At 41.0% G+C, this 20,523-nt stretch overlaps 1 protein-coding gene across 5 annotated transcripts in view; it reads right to left on the reverse strand.

The window, feature by feature from the left end:
• Nucleotides 1-643: 643 nt before the first annotated feature.
• LOC107675439 (lysine-specific demethylase 6B-like) overlaps nt 644-20,523 on the reverse strand; it is a 28,404-nt gene continuing 8,524 nt past the window's right edge. For 3 of the 5 annotated variants that reach the window (XM_016469779.1, XM_016469778.1, XM_016469777.1), the window contains 21 exons: nt 16,571-16,669; nt 15,118-15,210; nt 14,673-14,796; nt 13,900-13,995; nt 13,611-13,821; nt 13,119-13,370; nt 12,841-13,005; nt 11,911-12,417; nt 7,682-10,812; nt 7,430-7,556; nt 7,175-7,280; nt 6,814-7,019; nt 6,522-6,619; nt 4,643-4,711; nt 4,322-4,470; nt 4,074-4,188; nt 3,756-3,943; nt 3,313-3,454; nt 3,090-3,216; nt 2,690-2,860; nt 644-2,599 (listed from right to left, as the gene is read on the reverse strand). In XM_016469779.1, the coding sequence (XP_016325265.1) occupies nt 2,576-2,599; nt 2,690-2,860; nt 3,090-3,216; nt 3,313-3,454; nt 3,756-3,943; nt 4,074-4,188; nt 4,322-4,470; nt 4,643-4,711; nt 6,522-6,619; nt 6,814-7,019; nt 7,175-7,280; nt 7,430-7,556; nt 7,682-10,812; nt 11,911-12,417; nt 12,841-13,005; nt 13,119-13,370; nt 13,611-13,821; nt 13,900-13,995; nt 14,673-14,791 (6,003 nt within the window). In that variant the 5' untranslated portion in view covers nt 14,792-14,796; nt 15,118-15,210; nt 16,571-16,669 and the 3' untranslated portion in view covers nt 644-2,575. The remainder of the gene's footprint in view (nt 2,600-2,689; nt 2,861-3,089; nt 3,217-3,312; nt 3,455-3,755; nt 3,944-4,073; nt 4,189-4,321; nt 4,471-4,642; nt 4,712-6,521; nt 6,620-6,813; nt 7,020-7,174; nt 7,281-7,429; nt 7,557-7,681; nt 10,813-11,910; nt 12,418-12,840; nt 13,006-13,118; nt 13,371-13,610; nt 13,822-13,899; nt 13,996-14,672; nt 14,797-15,117; nt 15,211-16,570; nt 16,670-20,523) is intronic. The other 2 variants (XM_016469781.1, XM_016469780.1) reach the window with 2 other exon arrangements.

Raw genomic sequence — 20,523 nt, forward strand, 5'->3', positions numbered from 1 at the left:
TAGTGTGGGAAACATTTGCAAATATTTTTTATTTTATAAAAAGTGATGCAAATTGGTAACACTTTACAATAAGGTTCCATTAGTTAATGCATTAACTAACATGAAAAATAAATTTTTACAGTATTTATTCATCTTTGTTAATGAAAATACAGTTGTTCACTGTTAATTCACAGTGCATTAACTAATGTTAACAAGCACTTTTGATTTTAATAATGCATTAGTAAATGTTGAAATTAACATGAACTAAGAATGAACAATACTTCTACAGCATTTATTAATCATAGTTAATGTTAACTAAAGTAGTTAACTAATGAACCTTATTGTAGAGTTTTGCCAAAAAATGTAAGCAACCTGATGACAAATAGAAGACACATTGTTTTACTCACCAAGACTTTGTATTTGGATTCCATCTTGCTAATGCCCCTTTAAGAAATGTTTTGAGGTATGGTATGTCAATGTTTTTGTCTCATATATACAGTAGGTAGTATATAAATGTATTTTTTCCCGTTACTGCTTTAAATCTCCCTTCTACTGTTATAAGTACTGGGCTTTGTTTGTGTCATGTTAGAAAGTAATAAAATATCATGAAGGCTTTTGAAATCTTATGCTTTGACTGAATGAATACAGAGACATGGCACAGATCAAAGTTTATCAAAAGCATTTAATATTATTCAGAGTAATCATATCAATGTCACACGAATTCACAAAGTGTTTTAAGACATGTCTGGCTCAGTTCGCTTCGTGTGAATTCCAAAACAGTGCAGATTTTAAATAACCACAAAAAAAAAAAAAAATGAGGAATAGAGGAAAGTGTGTATATTGCAACAGGAAAAAATATTTCTTAACAAAAAACAGAGTAGCTCTAGTAGAACTCAGCACCATCTATATCATAATCAAAACCATTTTCCTGATAATACATGAATTATTTCATGCTAACGCCTCTAAAGCTTTAAAAAATGACTATATAAATCAAAAACAATAATGCGTTAAATCCCCTTTCAATGTTACTCATTCCAGTAAAATGCCACAATTTACAGCTCAGTATGATTTTTCGCAGTATGGTTTAGGTTTATGACAACCCACTGCAGCCAATTACTGTATACTGTGTATATAGAAAGTTTATGCCTGCTGTAACCAGCACAGCAAATGTGTCCTCAAACGAACAGCATTTACAACAGGACAGAAGCACCACTATATGTGTAAGAGTATCAAAAACTGTTTTTAGCCCCAATTCATGAATTCCCTGAATTCATGATAGAGTAGCTGCTAATCTAGGCTCAGAATTACTGACATCAGTCCAACTCACCATCTTAGTAAAAAACAAAACCAAAGCTTCGGAGAGCACAGGTCTAATTTGAGAACTCATATGAATATGGCCCCTGGATTTAAGCTTTCTTTTTTCAAAAATAAACATTTAAACTGGTAAGTCAGCAGGTGTTCAAATACATAACAGTGCTCACATACAAGTCACCTGTTAATATATGTGGGGAAAACTGTCTTTTTTAAACATTTGTGTATAACAGACAACTTCCGAATTAAAATCTACCCTCTGTGCCCTACATGGACAAGGAGTCAAGTTATGAGAGATTTAATATATATAAACAGGAAAGATATTTAAAGGGGCAAGCACCAAAACTAACAAAAAAAATTAAAAAGAATCAGCACCCTTGAAATCTTGGAGGATTAAGTAACAATAGAACCCCTTAATACATCTCTGATAACCATGTTGAGGCAGGGGAGAACATTTAATATCCAATAAATAGAAAAACATTTTAAATAAAAAAAAATGTACAATTTAAAATAAAAAGAAAATCAGAGAAGAGCTCTGTATAGAGGTGAGAAACAATTCACTGAACAAAAGAGATGAAACCGAACAATTATACTTACAAAATGCAGGAAAAATGATTGATTAAAAATGAAATCCTAAAATGCTTATATAAACACAACATTCCATATGAAAACTGAAAACATCTTTTAAAACCCGTATGTTTTGAAGCATTCTGATCAACTGTATCTTTTAATTCTTAATGCTTTAGAAAAATGTCCATAGCTCTATTATTAGTATTATTCATTTTTATCTCTTCACTAAATACAAGTCACAAGGCCAATGTGGTATATATCTAGGCTGTTCTAGGTTTAAAAATAATTTATTGAAAAAAAAAAAAGAAGCACCCACGAAAAGTACAAAGAGCATTTACACACACACACACACACACACACACACACACAAAAAGAGAGCAACACGAAAGAAAACCCAAACAGACAGGATCTCGGCAACTCTGCCGCTGGAAGCCGTGACAGCACCAAACTGCGTTCCATCTGAAGTCCCGCAGAGCCATTCCGAGGTTGGTACACAAGACCGACAGAAGTGAACTCGAGTCTTATTGGCTGATTGGTTCCGTAAACAATGCTGAATAAACTGGTTCTCGATTGGCTGTTCAACAAATATTAACAGTAGTACTTTTTTCTTTCCAACGGTAAATGTTTTAAGTCTTAATTGGACTAAAATAAAAGATCTTGTCCTGCGAGCAGGAGTTTTGGTTATGGCTGTGTGAGGGAAAGGGATGAGACGTCCTCATTGGGAGCTGGAACCGGTAGCCTGAGAAAGCACATACAAATGACAGATGTTAGCTTTTTTTTTAAGCTTTGTTCTTGTTTGTTCACATTGATAAAACGTGGATGCACTCACCAGGCTGAAAGAGTCGTACACGTTCATGAGCTCCTCCATGCGGTATTGCTCCAGCACTACTACACTGGAGAGGTTTGGGTTGCGTTGTCGTGCACAGTCCTCACACTGAACCACATACATCTTCCGACTGCCATTCTCACTGGTCACAAACAGCAGGTCAAACACCTCCACCTGCACAAGAGCAAAACAAACAAGCTCTTAAAGCCTGGGCCTTTTGTGACACCAAAAGAAAACATCCTTTAGAATAATTAAAACTTGCATTATTATTTTACAACTTGAGATGACACAACTGTATGTTAATTATATTCTTTTTTTGGAATAGAATTCTGCAGGTCTTTGGTGGGTTTTTCTATGTTGAACCTGCCAATACTTTACAAATAATGAAGCACAATCAACTCACATCACACTCGTTACAGTAGTAGGCCGGCTCATCCTTCAGTCTGCTCTGGTAGGAGATCTTCTTTCCTGTTGCCACCAGCTGGTCCCTCAGAATCTGAATGTGCTTAATAGACTGGAGGAGACAGTGTCTGAAAAGGAGGAAAGGCAAATGTATTAGATGTCCATGCTACTTAATTGTGATGTGACTTGATAAGAACAAGTCCATAATGCTACTGCATACTCACTTGATCATCTTGTAAGTGTCTGGGTCAGTGACTTTGACGTTGCGTGCCACGTTCCAGGATACGTGAATCATGGGAACGATGGATTTGACTTTCTTCACTTCGTTCCACTCAAATCTCTCTAAAGCCAACTGGTACTGATAAGCTACAAATGCAGAAAACATTTTTTTTTCTTTTACATTTCTGTGCCCAGGATTTTAGTTTTACACATTTATTTGCAACTGTTTATGTAATTATCATGACTGATAAAATGCAGTTTAAAGCAACTAGATTTTATTTGCCACTTAAAGTATGCTATTCCTGGCACACATCATGCATATGTTATTGTGATGACAATGAAAAAATCATAATTTTCAGCTACAGGCACTAAAACACCCGAAAGCCACCACTTTTTGAATGAAAAACAGATCAGAAGTTCTTAAAAGGTTATTGTGTAGGTTACTCACAGCTGACAGGTCCCACATTCCAAGCAATGTTGTTGCACCAGCCCACGGCCTGAACCCAGTGCACAGTGCCTGCATTGATCCATACCAGATCTCCTGGCCTTTGGATGAACCGGTACACGGGGATGTTAGCGCGGTACAAGTCATCCAGAACCGGCCACCATGATCCTGTCAGGTAATCGACGCCATGTCTGAGAGAAAATTCACAAACTTGTTAATAAAGTATTTATTTGAACAAAAATATATAAGAATTAAACATTGTTTGACTATTAGTGTCATTAGGCAGTGTTTTTGGTAAAGTGACTCTTAACACTTTCTTACTTTTCACAGAAATCACTGATGGCCTCCCAGTAGTTGTCATGGACAGCAAACCACTCACAGTCTCCAGGCCCAATATTGATGTTTAGAGAACAGAAGTTATTGTTCTCCTGGTGTCCTGATGATACAAGCATTGAACATGAAATTTAACACCAATACTACTACAATACGACTACCTGCCAAAGCAGACAATCTATCCTTGATTCTCTACAACTCATAAATCAAGAAAGCTATTTGTGATTGCGTCAAACCTGGTGTGCGGCAGCCAGGGATTTTCATGTAGAGTTGTACTGTATTCATTCCCAAAATGGTGTGGCCAACATGACTCAGCATATTCCCACTGGAGGACACACGCATAAATGCCGGCAATTTCTGCAGTTCCTGCAGCTGAGGCTTCCATCTAAAGAAAAAGACAACACAATTTAGTTTTGTATACATGCTTGCACATTACATGCGGAGCCTCTTATTTCTGTATCCACAACTATGTTTTGAAGTTTTACATATTTAAGTTTTTTATATCATCCAAATAAGATGATGAGAAAAGGTTACACATTTATGCACAGTAGTCTTACCTTTTGGTATCGGATAGGTCAATGTTGGTGCCAAATTTTATTATCTTCCCCACAGGTTTCTGCTCTGAACTATAATGATAAATTAAACCATCTTAAGTAACACCATTATAGAGAGATCTTTATACATAGTCCGTGTAACTTCTGGTCATTAGATTTTCTATTTTCAAAAATTTTTGCTGTATTTTTTGAATGGGTAAAAATGTGATTATGCTTTAATATTTGTTTTGTATGTGTAGGCGGCTCTGAAATGCCCCCTCCGTCCCCATCTTCCATAGCTACAACACTGTATAGGCGGCAACCGCAAGCTCAATTCATTTAACAGGAGAGACGCGCAGGCAAGTCAAACTTATTTACAAGAATCATGCGGCTTTGTCGTGTAAGCTACTAGCGGCGCTTTCAAGATTTAAAAAAATTAAATATTTTCATGACTGCTGCAGAATTGATTTTTTTTTTTTTTTTACATAGCAGTTTGTGTTTCATGGGGGAAAAAAACCCAAACCACATAAAAAATAACTAATATCATTTATAAAGCTTTACGCAAGTTTTCACCGTAATATTTAGTCTAGTCTTAGGCCCAATTATAGGCTATACTTTGGAATTATGAACTGAAGCGAGATCATATTAATGCCTTTAATGTCATTGTTCCAGACCATTTCAAGTCCTGCATCGATTCAGTTTTCCACGTAAGCCCAACTAGTAAATGAGTACAAGCTTATGTAACTATGTAAGAATGAATGATTTTCTCGTCAGAAATGATCTCCTCCACTGAATCAAGCCCAGCATCGCATTGCATTCTTCTTCTGAGATAAATACAAGGTTTATTCCTCAGCTTTATTCCTTGACCACTACAGATAATGAGCTCAGATGGGAAACACTGTACTTCTCGTTGGTTTCATACGAATTACATGAACAGAAAATAATTGTTTTCAGTTTGAATTGTTTAAAGGCAGACGTTTCAGTCTTTCCATAGACATGTTTCTTATGTCTGTGATGCTTTGTTTGGTTCATATTTGTGACACGTTTCAGAAAGACGTTTACAGAGACAGAGACGGCAGAAAGCGCATTCTGTTTGTTTTCTTTATTTTACAAAAGGGTTTTGTAATGTTTTGTTGTTATTGTGGGTGTATGACCAAAAATTATGGAGTTTCTTTGCACTGTTATCGGGACTGCGTCTGCACCTCTGCCGACCTGAAGTGCAGTAGCCTACTTGTTCCACTCTATACGAGATGTATAGCTCAAATTGCTGTTGTTTGTAACAGTGAATGAAAACATGTTACCTGTGAGGTTTTTCTTAAATAGGCCTAGAATAAAATGAGTAGGAATAAAATATGATACATGCTGATTTTAGCTGTGTCATTTTAGATAATACAGTAAAAGTCAAATGCCATTTTACTGGTTATGAATATAGTCATTTCTGTTTTGTCAATAACATGCAGCAGCCATGAAAATATAGATTTTTTATTTTAATCTTGTAAGCGCCGCTAGTAGCCTACATGACAAAGCTGCAGAATTCTTGTGAATAAGTTTGGCTCGCCTGCCACGTCACTCCTGTTGAAAATGAACTTAGCTCGCGGTTGCAGCCTATACGGTGTAGTACAGAAGATGGGGGACGAAAGGGGCATTTCAGGGCCGCCCACAAATACGAAACAAATATAATTTTTTGCCAATTAACAAATATACGAAAAATCCAGCTAAATTTTAATTTTCCGTTTCTTAAAAACAAAAAACGAAAATCAAAACATTTCTCATTTCTATTTATTTATTTTTAAGTAGAAAATCAAATGACCACAGGTGCACAGACCATACATACATATAGAAAAGTACAAATAAATAAATAAAATAACAAATGCAGATATTTGGACAAATTTCAAAGACTTACCTGGAGCTGGGAGCTGAGGAGTTACTGGTTGTATTCTCAGAGTTGGTGGCCAATTTCTCATCATCATCATCCTCCTCGTTGTCACTGCCCTTCTCTTCCTTTAAAGGCAGACAATGGTATAGGTACATGATGTATATGATTCAAATGGCATTCATTGTATAGTTTATATCAGACAGAACTGTACAAACAAGAATTACAAAGTAATTGCAAAATGACTAATAAATCTCTGGAAACTAACAAACACTGTGTCCTAATTTTTGTTGTGTAGGGGGGTGTATGCTTGCGTTCAAACCTGCAAGCTCTCTTGGAAGCTGGAGGCCTGGTACTGGGCATACTTGGCAATTGTTGTATGCGACCTGCTGCTCTCGCAGGGCCAGGTCTGGCCAGTGCCACTGGGATCCCAGTTCTCATCAGCTGGCTGCTGGACCTGGGTCCTGACCTCTACTGCATGCTCCCCATTTGCCTCCACCAAAGATTTAGTGGAAAACAGACCAAGATCTATGAAGAGGAAGGAATGAAAAATGAATTTTAGTTAAAAAATTAAAAATAGAAAAAATTAAACTTCGTTTCCACAACAGCAACATTTAAAAGTTACAAAATGTATGACTTGAGTATCTGTCCATCCATCCATTATACATTATGCATAAACTTACTTAATCTGAGGGAGCCAGCTAGTCCCCGGATGACAGTAATGGGGTTCTTAGAATCTGTGCAAAACTGTAGCAGGACCGGAGAGAATGCATCTCTTTTACTTTCCAACTGCAGAGAAACAACAAGATGGAGTCATCAAGACAAACTTTTATACACCTGAACATCAACTGTGGCATTACTTAAGCAGAGGGTGCATGTAATACACAGAAAGACCACAGGGGGGCAGAAGATGCTGACAATGCTACTGCAGTGCTTACGTAGATGCTAGGTGTGGGGGGGTTGAGTTTCTCTCGAGGGATGGGCTGTTCTGTGGTCAAAACTGGTTTAACAGAGAGGGCAGGTAGGAGGTACGACTCCTTAAATTTCCCCTTCAAGCGAGCTCCCCTGAAACAACAAGACATTACGTATTAGATAGGGCCTTTCATGGTCCAAGTCGCATCAAAATAAATTGCAACTGCAGCCAAGAAATAATTTGTTTTAAAGATTTCCTGCACACAAATATTGCTTACTTGCAGGCTCTGATGATTTCACTAGCTGTGTTCTTTATGGTGATTTCCTCCAAAGGAATCCTTCTCTCCTCTACCTCTGAAGCAATAAATGTCTCCCTGTCCCCACTCTCTACCTTTATGAGGCGTATCTTCAGTTCTTTGGGTGGCCCATCTGTCAGTGCTTTCAGTTTCTGAAAGTCGTCGGAACATAATGCTGAAGAAGCTGATGGGAGATCAGAGGAACGTCCAGAGCTGGTGCCCTTATCTTTACTCCGTGCCCATTCTTCTCTTTCACTCTGGGGTCGGCTACATTCCTCTTTCCTTCTCTTTTTGTCTCCGTCATGCTCTTGTTCCATCTCCCTAAACTCCTTACTCTGAAGGTACAGGTTACCCAGTACCTGCCGGCTCTTTTTTTCTTTGTGTGACTTTCCCTCCCTGTGCCGTCGACTGGAGCTGGAAGATGAGGATGAGGAAAGAGACGCATCCTCGTGTCTTTCTCTGTGCTTTTTCTTTCTCTCTTTCCTGTCCTCATGTTTTTTGCTACTGCCACAGTGTTTGTGTTTCCTCTCTCGTTCTCGGTCTCTGTGTCGGTCCTTTTCTTTATCAGGTTTGCATGTCTCCTGTGACTCTGCCTTTGAGTGGTCTTTATAAAGGAGTATATGTTTGTTCACCTCATAGCTATGACCAAGCTCCGCTAGTGAAGACTCTGAGATGGTGGTCAGCTTTGGTCGTTTTTCCAACAAGTCTTTCACAGTTCCAGAATCCTTTTGTCCTGTGGGTTCGTATGAAATGTCTTCCTCATCATCATTGCCCAAAAGATCTGACTGGCTTATGTTATCCCCTCTCTTCCTCTCCGATGCCCAATCTGTAGGTGAGAGGGGACGAGGCTGACCTGAGCTGCTAATGGCAGGGGTTTGCGTTGGACTGCTGAAACCTGGGTGATTGGCTGAACCTGATGTGGGAGAAGTGCTTTGTTGTTGTCTGCAAATGTCAGGCTCCAGTGAAAGAGATGAAGAGTACTTCACTCCCATAAAAGCAGAGGGAGGAGGACGACCAAAGGGTCCACCTCGGTAGGTGTACTTCTGGCTCTCAAGTACAGATACAAGGTTTTTAAACATGCTGTTCACACCTGTCTGATGGAGGTGTGGCCGCTGTGGTGGTGAACAGGATGGAGTTTCATCTTCCCGATCCGCTTCTTCTTCATCATCCTCACACTCACTTTTCTCTACCTCTGGAAGGCCATACAGCTTGGCCAGGTCACTATGGCGATAGTTGGTTCCTGTTGTGGCAAGACTGCTTTCTTGAGACTGCATGTAAATGGAATTGGCAGGCTTGGGAATGACCTTAAGAACCTCCTCTTCTTCCTCAAGTGAAGTACGGCTACAAGGAGATGCCAGTGAACCTTGCCGACTTAACACAGGTGGGCTTGCATGGCCAACTGGCTGATAATCCTCAATTGGAGATTGCTTAAGGGCAGGCATGAGGTCTGGTGCGCATAAATAACTCTTCATAGGTACCATGTTTGTAGAAAATGGAGGTTCCGGTACTGCCTGTTCTCCACTCTGACCAGAATATAGCTCCTCCTCTTTCTTGATGGACTCATCCAGCATCTTTATAATATTAGCCAATCCATCAGGCAAGAGCTCAGAAGTTTCCTCCTCAAATTGGGCACCATCAGAGTCACCACTGCAACTTCTAGCACTGCTACCCAGACTACCAAGTCCTGTACTAGGCATACGTTTTTGAAGGCTGCTTGTAGTCGTGCTGATAGGTGTGCATGAAGAACGAATATCATTGGGGAAAGCCTGGTAAAGTTTGGGTGGCTCGCGCAGAGGTGGAGGGTTGGGAATAGTGTCTATAATCTCAGCATTATGAGAGGTTTTCAACATGGTGACATCTTTGTATGGATCAGGCTTCAATTTCATGGTGTGGCTATGGTTTTCGGAGGGGCTGATGAGACCCGAATCTGAGGGGTATGTGGGATTCCCAGTGGAATTCTGAGATGGTGCTCCACTCTTCCATTTCTCTCTCTGCCTTTGCTTCTCACGGGCATATTCTGTCTGGGGGGTAAGAGGAGGTGGTTGTGACCGTTCCAAAACGTTTGCTGGAGTTCCAGAAAGACGTGGGGGCACTCCTCCTCGACTCAACCAGGGATAAGGTGGTGAATTCTGGCTAGGAAGTGAGACGGAGGAGAGTGCATTGGTTGGTGACAAACGAGGAGGTGGAGGCTCAGCTGCACTACCTGACACCAAATGTTCCAGACTCTTGATAGTAGACTCACTGTGTGGCTTTGTCTCCACTTCTTGTTGTTCTACATTCCGTTTCCTCTCTTCATTCTGGTCTCTCCTCCGCTCTTCTGCTTGCATGTGGCCTTGCAGCTCTGCATCAAGTTTATTTAAAGCATCAGCAATGGACTGAGAGCTTAGGGCAGCAGGCTGTAAACAGGACCTTGGGTAGACTGGGGCTGGAACAGTAGTAGTTGCCTGAGAAATTAAGGAGGAAGCTTGGATGGGTGATGAGCTGTATGAATTACAAGAAATTGCCTGTAGGGCTGAGTTGACTTTTATGTGTTCTGGAAGCTGAGGGCAATGTAAAGGTGAACTGACTTGAGGGAGAGTGTTATAAGTCTTGCTGGTGATGACGCTCTCCCCTGATCTCTGAAGTCCTGAGTTTAGGTTGGAGGGAGAAGAGGACACTGGGGTGTAGTTAGGTCTACCCTGTCCTGTGTGGGGAAGAGTGGACTGAATCTGAGATTGTGCCCCTCTATGTTGTTTTGGAAGGGTTCCAACACCAGGGTGGACACCCTGATACCCTATATGTGTTAGATTTTGACCAATCATGGATACATGGTTTGGGTTTGAGACTAGCACTGAAGAATCCGTCGCTCTCCAACTGCTCAGGGAGCTAGGAATGGAGGAGCTGGTAGAGGGTGCTGAGCTCAAGGCAGGAATGCTTCCAACATTGGTGTATAGTTTTAGAGAGCAAGGAGTTTCTAGGTTTGGGGTAATGACAGGTTTTCGAGCAGGGGCCTGAGGAGGGCTCACATGCTGGTGGGTCCCTGGACCCTGTTTGGCCCCAGCAAACCTATTCGGTGCCTGAGAAAGGCGTGCGGCAACCTGAGAATCCCCTCTTGCTGAAAAGTCACGTGATTCCTAAAGGGAAATTAATATTACAGTCAGCAAATCATAGGACACAATATTGTAACTACTAGGGTTGGGTATCATTTGAATTTTATCGATTCCGATTCTGCTTATCGATTCCGATTCTTATGGATTCATAGTTTCGATTCCAATAAGATAAAAAAATCCAATATAAAAGAAATTAAGTCAAACATTTACAAAGCATTCTGTTGCAGCTGAATTACACGAGCAAAAATCAGCAGCCTACAGAACACTGCAAGAGGAATTTTGCCTATGCTTTAAAAAAAATACCACAGCAAAAACAACTAGATTAATTGTTCTTTGGTTAACATTAATGACAGGCAGTGCGTTTATTAGGCTGAACACCGAACGCACGCAGATCTAAAAATACTGTACATGTGTGTTTTCTTTCTCATCTGTTTACAACGGAACGGTTTGAGAACGGACACAAACCGGGAACCCGTACCGCGACCTCTGTTCTCTGTCGCGCTTGCGCTTCGTGTGTGCTGCACGAAAACAGGGCGCAAGTTCTTTCCGTTCCAGCACTTAAATCGTTTTTAATCACATTAAAATGCGAACGCAGGAATCGTTAGGCAGAATCGAAATGCATGCATCTTATCGAATACCCGGTTCTTGTAAATTTGGAACCGGTTCTAAAATGGAATCGGTTTTCGACACCCAACCCTAGTAACTACTGATAACATTTATGGTTTATAGCATATATTGTGTAGCATAGTATTTATTAATATAAAACAGCCAGTAAAGTGACTTTTAAAAGTGACGTGACATGTGGCCAAGTATGGTGACCCATACTCAGAATTAGTGCTCTGCATTTACCAAGGGCACCTCAGTCGTGGTATTGACGGTGGGAGAGAGCGCTGTACATTCACTCACCCCACCTACAATCCCTGCCGGTACGAGACTCGAACCCACAACCTTTGGGTTATGAGTCCGACTCTCTAACCATTAGGCCACGACTTCCCCAATTTTTAAGCCTTAAGCAGGCAGATCTGTTTGTGTATCAAATAGGTTTTGGTTAATGTAAGTTGAATCTATGTGATCATCAGCTATCATTCTGTGTGTGTGTGTGTGTGTGTGTGTAGGTGTTACCTGATTCCTCCAGGGTTTATGGGGGTTGTGCTGAGGTACTGTGGCCTGGGCCTGGTTGCTGGCTGGTGGGCTGGAAAGGACCAGCCCTGGGTGAGGCTGGAATTGGGGGTGACTGTAAGGCACAGAGGTGTGGTTTGCTGGTGAGGGTGCAGGGCGCACCCCATCTGCCCGTGGTGATGATGAGGATGTATGTGGTGATGGAGCCTGGTTATCCAAAGAACTCACTCCAGAACCATGTCCTCTTTGTGGAGTAGTACCACGTGGTTCCCCTTGTGTCTGGGCTGAAGGTCTGTTGTTGGGGTAGGGGTATGGAGAATGATGGATGTGAGGGTTCTGTGAAGGTGGTCCCAGAGACTGTGGTGACAGAGCAGTCCTGTGGGACTGTGGTGGAGGACCCCTGCTTTCTTCGCAGCCTCTTATGGTAGGAATGGCGGGTGAAGACATGGTTGATGGATTCAAGGGAGGCGGTTTAGAGGTGAAATTTTCAATTCCTGACTTAGCTGAATCCTGTAAATAGAGAATAGGAATTGGCCTAGTAAGCCAAGCACATCTAATGTAAAACAAAAGGGAAGACTCAACGTCAGTAATAACGGTCACACAATACACAACTTTCTAATTTGTTGGATTGCTGTTCTTTACACACACTACACAATTCTCTATCATTGTGCGATGTGAGTTAGTCAAAACATATTTCACACTACATTACTTGGATTGCAGACAGGTCTAGATATTTAACCTGCTAAATAGATTTGCACCTGATTTCTGGCCTTCGTTACAATCTCCACTGACAAGTGGAAAGTCAGGGCAAAAATTTTGAAAAAAGTGAAAGCTAATAAAGTGGCAGTGACAGATGATTGCATACATTAATCTGTCAGACAGAATACAAGAAAATATTATTGAATATTAACATTCAGATCAGTGATGACTGACCTGGAAATCAATGGGTCTGCTTTTGTGTTCATTCAGGTTCCAGGGTGCTCCTCCTTTGTGCAATGGGTTCCAAAAGCCAGGTTTGGGTGGGGGGTAGATGGAGGATGGCTGCTGTTTCAAATGTACAGGCAGCCCAGACATGCGCTGCATGGCTGAAGGAGTCATCTGCAATAAGAAAAAAGCCAAAAAAAAAAGGGCTTCTTAGAATACTTGTCGAGATTTAGTACAAAAAACGCAGAGGTGAGGACATCAAAAGACGTGATATGCTCTCGACTAACCTGTTCAGACCCAGAGCTCTTCTTTCTCTTGCTCGGACTGGGGCAGTCCTCCATGGGCCGGTGCAGAGATGGAGCAGGGGTATGCTGAATGACAGAGTGCTCTCCCAGTAGGGGCCCAGGCCGTTTTAACTGTCCAGAATGAGAGTGAGGTCCCCTGGGTTGCTGCTGAGTCTGAGGTTGAGTCCATATATCAGGTAATGGAGGCATGGGCCGTGAGACATGGGCTAGGAGCTGAGGATGAGGAGCACCGTACTTGTGGATAAAGCAAGAGAAAGAGAAGTTGGCGAAAGTACTCTCAACTATAGAACACAGTTAAGTGCGCTATACATTAAATTAAATGCAAAAATTTGTATAACAACTGCAGTGTAATATAAAGCTAGTCTTTCATAACTTCTACATTTAAAAATACTGATATATACAGGAACACAATTCATTTTTATATAACGAGCGCATATAAAAGGAACAGTAACGAAATATAAGGTCAGTAATCACCTTCAGTAGCTGACTGGCTCGAGCTGTGAGGTGTGCAGGAGGTCCTGCGTTGTAGCCATTGTGCAGTCGGTTGTGGTTATCAACAGGCAATGGCTCATATCCCTGGCCAGTTCTGGTTGGTTCCCAAGGCCTGGGAGGAGCAGGGGGCATCCTTTGCAATCCTGGCAACAAAGCCTGAGACGGGTCTTGCTTATCTCCTCGATGTAAGGGACTGTAAATACAAGGACACATTAACAAACCTTTGCCAGAAGTATTTGTAAAATGACAATAAAGCTTAATAAAAACTCACCCATTGTTTAAAAATTTACTAGAATGATTTAGCCCAGTCATGTGACTGGGTGGCATATGGGGGAGAAACTGGTGCTGATTGACACCTGGTAAGCACCTATCAAGAGAAGAGAAAACAAGGTTTTGCTTTGATCATTCCTTCTTATAACTCAGGGGCCGTTTACACGACAACGTTTTCAGCCAAAAACGGGAAACTTTGTATGCTTTTTGCCTGTTTGTTTACATGACAACGGCGTTTTGTGGACTGAAAACACAATTTTGAAAACGGGTTTCAAAGTGAAAGTTTTTGAAAACGTCACGAGTGTGCGTAGTACATGTTAGGTATGAAGACATGTGCAGTACGTGTCGATTTTAAAGGCAAGCGCAAACAAACATACACAACAATGGCAGAGTACATTGTAGTGTTGTTGCTGCTTAAGAGTTTGCTAACGCTTTTTCAGCAAAGTGTGGATTTACTTACAACCAATATTACAACCAACAGTGGAGACGCATCATATACACATGGCAACAGGTACTGTTTACTAACAAGGTGACAGCACCAACTACTGGCCTGGCATACGTAATACAGCGTTTTTGGCAGTTTTCGCGGATATGTGTAAACGTGAATCGTTTTGAAAACGTTGTCGTGTATATGTGAAACTTTTTAAAAATGCAAGGGAAAAACTATTCAGTTTTTGCCTACATCGTTGTCGTGTAAATGTAGCCTCAGTTAACACAACTTTATCAGTGAAGTCACTAAAACCATGACGCGGCCCTGATCATGAGGTATATTACCTGGAGGGAGGTGGCCAGGCGCGGCTGCCCACGGGAGCCCATGGTCCCCGGTTGAGTCCGTCCAGAGGAAAAGGGTCCCGTGTGCTGCACCCGGCGAACTGTTCTGCTGTGTGATGCATCCAGCCTAAACAATAAACACACATCTTTAATATCTTAGCCAATACATCTGTCACTGCTGGAAAAAATACTTAAAATAGCAGACATCTAATCTCTTTATTTATTAGCTACACTTTAGTCTATTTATTAGCTGTTACTTTAGTATTATTTATATACTTTTAGTTTTAATATTTTGAATTAACTGTTACATTTATATTTTAGTTGAAATTTTAGTCATTTTGTTGTGCTTTTATCGGTTGTTTTTTATATTTCTTTTAGCTTTAATTTTTTATTTCAGTTAGTAATTTTTACTTATTTTAGTTAGAGAACAGTACACATGGTTACTTACCACACTAGCTGTGAGTGTGAAGCCCTCCACTGCAAAACAGAGAGGGCCACTCACCAACACGACGGAGAAGCTGTTTACTGCTACTCCTGCCAACTGGAGAGAGAAAGAAAAGAGGAGAGATGGGGAATAAGAGGTAGAGGCACAAAAAACTGCCAAATCTATTAAACACAGGGGAAAAACATATGCTTTGTAGGCTGTATGAGTGTTTGGCCTGAAGGCAGCTAATAACAAAGGAACCCTACAGAACTTCAGTGCCACTCGCTACCTCTAGGGTGCAGTGCTCTTCTGTATTCTAATGGTAGGAAAGGGTGCACAGATGGGCTTGTGGGTGTTCACCTGTAGGGTGAGTGCACTGAGGTCATTATAACCCTTCCTAGGGCCTCTTGGCAGAGGGTGAGAGTGATGGGAAGGAGGGGACGAGCAGAGCAAAGCCCTGGAATCAAGCCAGCGGTGTCTGTGTGCATGTGTACATAAAGGAGTGTGTGTACTTGTGTTGTGTTGCTTGAGTTTGATTATTTGCATGTGTATGAGTGTGTGTCTATGACAAGAGAGACACTGAGGTTAATCTCATTAGGCCAGGCATGATGGAGAGAGGAAAGGATAGAAAGAAATAGAGCAAGGGGTGGAGGGAGGAAAGGAACAGCAGAAGGCTTGAACAGGATGGATGGACAGATTAGGGAAAAAAGAGGGGTCTAAAATTAAAGTGTTCTTTAGGGAGACACCAAAGTGAGAAGACCGGCTGTGCTCCCATGAAACACCCACGCATGCAAACACACTGAGCTTCCCACGCATTCTGAACACACATGGCACACACTGGATGCACAAATATTGGCAAGCGTGCGCACACACCCGATTGAAATCGCTTGGCACACGCGCATATATACCCATACAGCAAAGGATGCCTAGTGCACACTAATTATGGACTTGGCAAAAGCATTTCAAGTGTGACACGCACAGGCTTTCTCTTTCCATAGCACAAAATAAACCCACACACACTTATTATACAATCAAATAGGCCACAGATGCAAAACTTGTCATCCATAAAATGCTGTATAACCTGATGGGTTATTCCGGAGTTACAAACTCAACATGCAGTGTAACACTTACTGATGAAATTCACAACCCTTTAATACTTTAATACAGTCTTTAAGCTGCAATTTTGGTGATGAGGCATAAATTAATCTAAAGATAAATACGTACGAGGCAATATTCAGAGAGTGTTTGGATACAGTGTGTGTGAGCTTTTCATTGCTCAGCAGGTTTAGTACAGTGCACACGAGCCCACCCACTCCTCTCTGGCTCAAGGTGTCACACTATTAAAAGGCTTCTGTGATATTTCAGGAACTCCGGATTTAGCTGCTAGTGGGGACTGAAATAATCGTGACCCTGCAGCACGCTGCATTCTTAGAACAGTTTCTGCATATTCACACACACACACACACACACACACTACCTGTCAAATAAGCATCTAGCACCACTTCTCAAACGTCTGAAGAATTAGGGTTTAGCACCAACAGTTGATCATCTCAGCTGACTCTGTGGTCGTAGATTGCTGTAGAAAGAGATAAAGAGATAATCACCAGTGCATTGAGTTTACTCGCATTGAGTTTATTCTCATTTGCGATCCTGATCTTTTGCATTGGCTTCATTCCATCCAATCAGAACAAGTGCTGTAAAAACAGCCAGGGTTCACAGCTGTGCCATCAATACCCTATCACAGACATGGTGTCAAAAATGACTCCATTGAGGAGAAAAAGTTGACAAATTGCGATTTGGAGTTAAAAAAATCCAGACGAGAATTTGTTTTTAATAAAACTCTTTTGTTTTTCCCATATTATTCTATTCTCTATTAGGAGCACAATAAAGAATACAACTATTTTATATGGACAAACTGCACTCTAATAAATAAATAAATTCTTTATTCAATATTAACCATGAAGTGTCAGTTGTAACATGAAAATAAAAAATAAACTAAAGCAAATCTGTCCGCAACACTGGAATCTCTTGGGTGGTGAGCAGGAAAACAGTGAGAGGAAATCCATGATACTGTCTCTCGCACACAATGGTGAGAGTTATTGTGGGGAGGTGTCTGAATAAACACAGGCCTGGCTCTCATAGAGACATATCGGTGTGGAAAGCCAACAATCAAATGCGAAAACTGTGGCTCAGGAAAAACACCCCATGAGAAATAAAGGTGGAATTGATGGGTTTATAGAAAGTAGAAAGTGTTTTCAGTGGTTGGTATATGTGCATGTTTTTTGCATAAGAGAAAAACGTAAGTTTGTATAAAAGAGGCACGTACACAGAGTAAACCAAGGGTCTTCAGCAGTGAGTCTGCCATATTATTGTGTAATGGTTTAAAAACTTACTGGTTTAAAACTTAAACCAGTTTTAGTGAAACAAAAAAGCTAAAGCTTTATGCTAAAACTTATTTTTTTGCAATGTCCAACTGGGAGGTCTTTTGCCTAAAAAAAGTTTGAAGACTGCAGAGGCAGACAGCTGTGGGTAGTGGCTTTTAGTGTACATTCATAGTATAAAAACACAAACGCAAACTGAAACTTCTCCATACTACATTTCCACATTTCACATAGAAAGACAAATCATACTGCTTTGACAAATCAAAGCTTTGCTTTGACGAGAATATGTTTTGGATTACTACTAATATAGATTTCTAGTAATGTGGGAACAATACAGCACTCCGAAACTGATTCTTATTATTGTAAGAGAGATATATCGAAACACACATACATTAGGTCTGATAATAGCTAGCGGTCTGCTGCATAACTGGGGAACTCCCATGACTCAACCATGGAAAGGGCTTACCCCACAAGCCAGACTCTGCCCCCTTCTCTCACACACTCTTTATGGTCAGGTGATCGGGGACGCCCACCTCAGTGACAGCATAGGGAATTTCTGAAAGTGTGCCGTCATTGATATCTGTCACAGTGCATTGTTTTAGATGCAAAACATATGAACTGTAAAATTACAGTGGTTTTTTTTTTTATGTTTCACCAAACCGGGGAATCCGAAACTCACTGACATCGATCAGACAGGAGAAAACAGGTGGCTTGCGGTGCAATTGATTATACGAGTGAACGTGGTTGTGTGGTTATTGGTTTATTGCACGGCATCGCATCTCTATTCGCTTTCATGCTTTAGCCAACTGTTTTCTGTGTATTTACTCATACTTCAAAAACTCTTTACAAGTAATTTAAATTTAAAATCACCTTTAAATCATAAATGTTCCAAAGATATTATAATTTAAAAAAATCCCCCATTCACCCCCACATCGCCCCTCAGCTTGATAAAATTACCCATGACAATAAACATCAAACAACTATTCCAGTCACTGGCTTGGTCGTCACACTTACCAGATCAATGCCTGAAAACACCAAACCAAATGAGGGCCACGTATGTGGGCGTCTAAAATCAACCCGGTCCAATCAAACAACAACAAAAAAAACCTTCAGGAAATCACCGTGAGAACTAACCAACCATACAGCTGGACCAAAAGATATAACTTCTGAAGTAATGTTTTCAAAAACTGATTCAGCTTATGATTCACTTTTAAATAGATGGGGACTGACATCTGGAACATGGCAATGTGAAAGCAATTCCATTTTAAAATAGTGCTACGGGTTGTGTGAATGATGGCATCTCCCAGCATGACGACAACGTCCTCATTCCTGCCAGAAACTACCATGAAGCAACACGGACCGCCAAAACAGCTGAGCGAGCGAGTATGTGGAAGAGAACGACATGGAATGGAGTCAAGGAATTAGGCCAGGAGAGGGAAAACGGATTGGTGCTAAAGCTAAGTACATGAGAAGAGCAGGGGAATTGGGAGAGCTGGAATGTTCCTCAGTGAGCTGGCGGAAGGGCCTGTGGGTGAGGGCTCACATGTGGCCATTATACAACCCACCTCAGATAGAGATCACACACAGAGGCACAAGGAAGCACAACGTCACAGTAGGCTTGCGTCTGTTCCCTTCCCTATGTGTGTGTGTGTGTCTGCCTCTGCCAATGATGCAAGGCTGAGTCGTCACAATGGCGCCACTGCCTTCCAAGCCCACACTCATAGCCTCCACACAAACATGCTAACATGCAACAGAGTGTACATCCTGATCCTGAGAGTGAGTTCAGCTGAGGACACATGCAGTGCTCACTTCTGTTTGACTCTCTGGCCAACTCCTCGCATACATGTAACTTTGTGACAACCTTTCCTCAACCCTGCACCACCCTTACAAAAATAACATTACAATAAAAACTTTCACGACTGGCCCCTATGCACAGACCACGATTGTTTTCCCTGCTCTCGTTTTCATGTCATCGCCCTTGACCTAGTTCAACGTTCCTGATTTATGGTTGCTAGACAGATGATAAATCCATCTGGATGGAGCATTTGAAGATAAGCACTAACAGCACGATATGATATTGACACTAAAATGTTGTCCATCTGGTATCAGCTGTTAATGAATACGTATGTAGGCTAATATATAAACCAGGACACATCAGTGGTGTATAAAAGTGCTCAGACTGTCTTACTAGAGGGGGAGGACTCAGGTGACCCTAAACTAAATACTCACTCATGTCATTCCTGACATGACACCAAAATCAGCAATGTTACTAATAATGTGAATCTTGAATTCAGGTTTCAGTTCTCAGTTGTTTCTCGTTGAGTTGACACAAAGAGAAACATGATGCTTTTCTTAGTAACTCTAGTGGGCATGTCCTGTTAAGAGTAAACCATGCTGTCACTGTGGTAAGTACTGCTGAGAAAACACCCTTAGTCATTACCTAGAATGAGGTGTATAACTGACACTGATATTACTCATAAAAGGAGAAGTCAACATGAAACAGTTTACAAACCATTTTACTTCTGTAACGCGTCATATTTCTAAATGAGAAAGGATATGCATTGAAAAACAAACAAAAAAAATATGTAGTGTTGGTCTTAATTAGATTCTGAAAAGTGGCATCATCTAAAAAGAAAAACCATTTCAGAGGTGGAGTGAGTTGTTACTTCGATGAAAGATTATGTAGGCTTTGAAATAACGTGGACAAATCGTTCACAATTAGACCAGAAATGTGCATTAAGAAAGTCTATAGGGTCAATTTTGATCTCATGTTGACTTGATGAAATGAAAGTGACGACAGATCTTTTCTTCAGGTTTGTGACGTACATCACAGATTATTGGAAAAATAAATGTAGAATGGGGACTTGGTTCTATCCATTGGTCAGACCTAAGATATCTTGATATCTCTGTCTGGATAGCCAGGGAAAGTTCTGCTGTTGTGTTTGTCTGTGAATGTGAATATACCAGCATGTGAGATTAAAGAAAGCAGAACAGATATGATAAGACAGGAAATTGTTGTCAGAGCAACAGGAAGTGGGCCTTGGGCCTC

Source organism: Sinocyclocheilus anshuiensis, unplaced genomic scaffold (genome assembly GCF_001515605.1).
Source record: "Sinocyclocheilus anshuiensis isolate Anshui unplaced genomic scaffold, SAMN03320099.WGS_v1.1 scaffold1964, whole genome shotgun sequence".
Taxonomy (NCBI): domain Eukaryota; kingdom Metazoa; phylum Chordata; class Actinopteri; order Cypriniformes; family Cyprinidae; genus Sinocyclocheilus; species Sinocyclocheilus anshuiensis.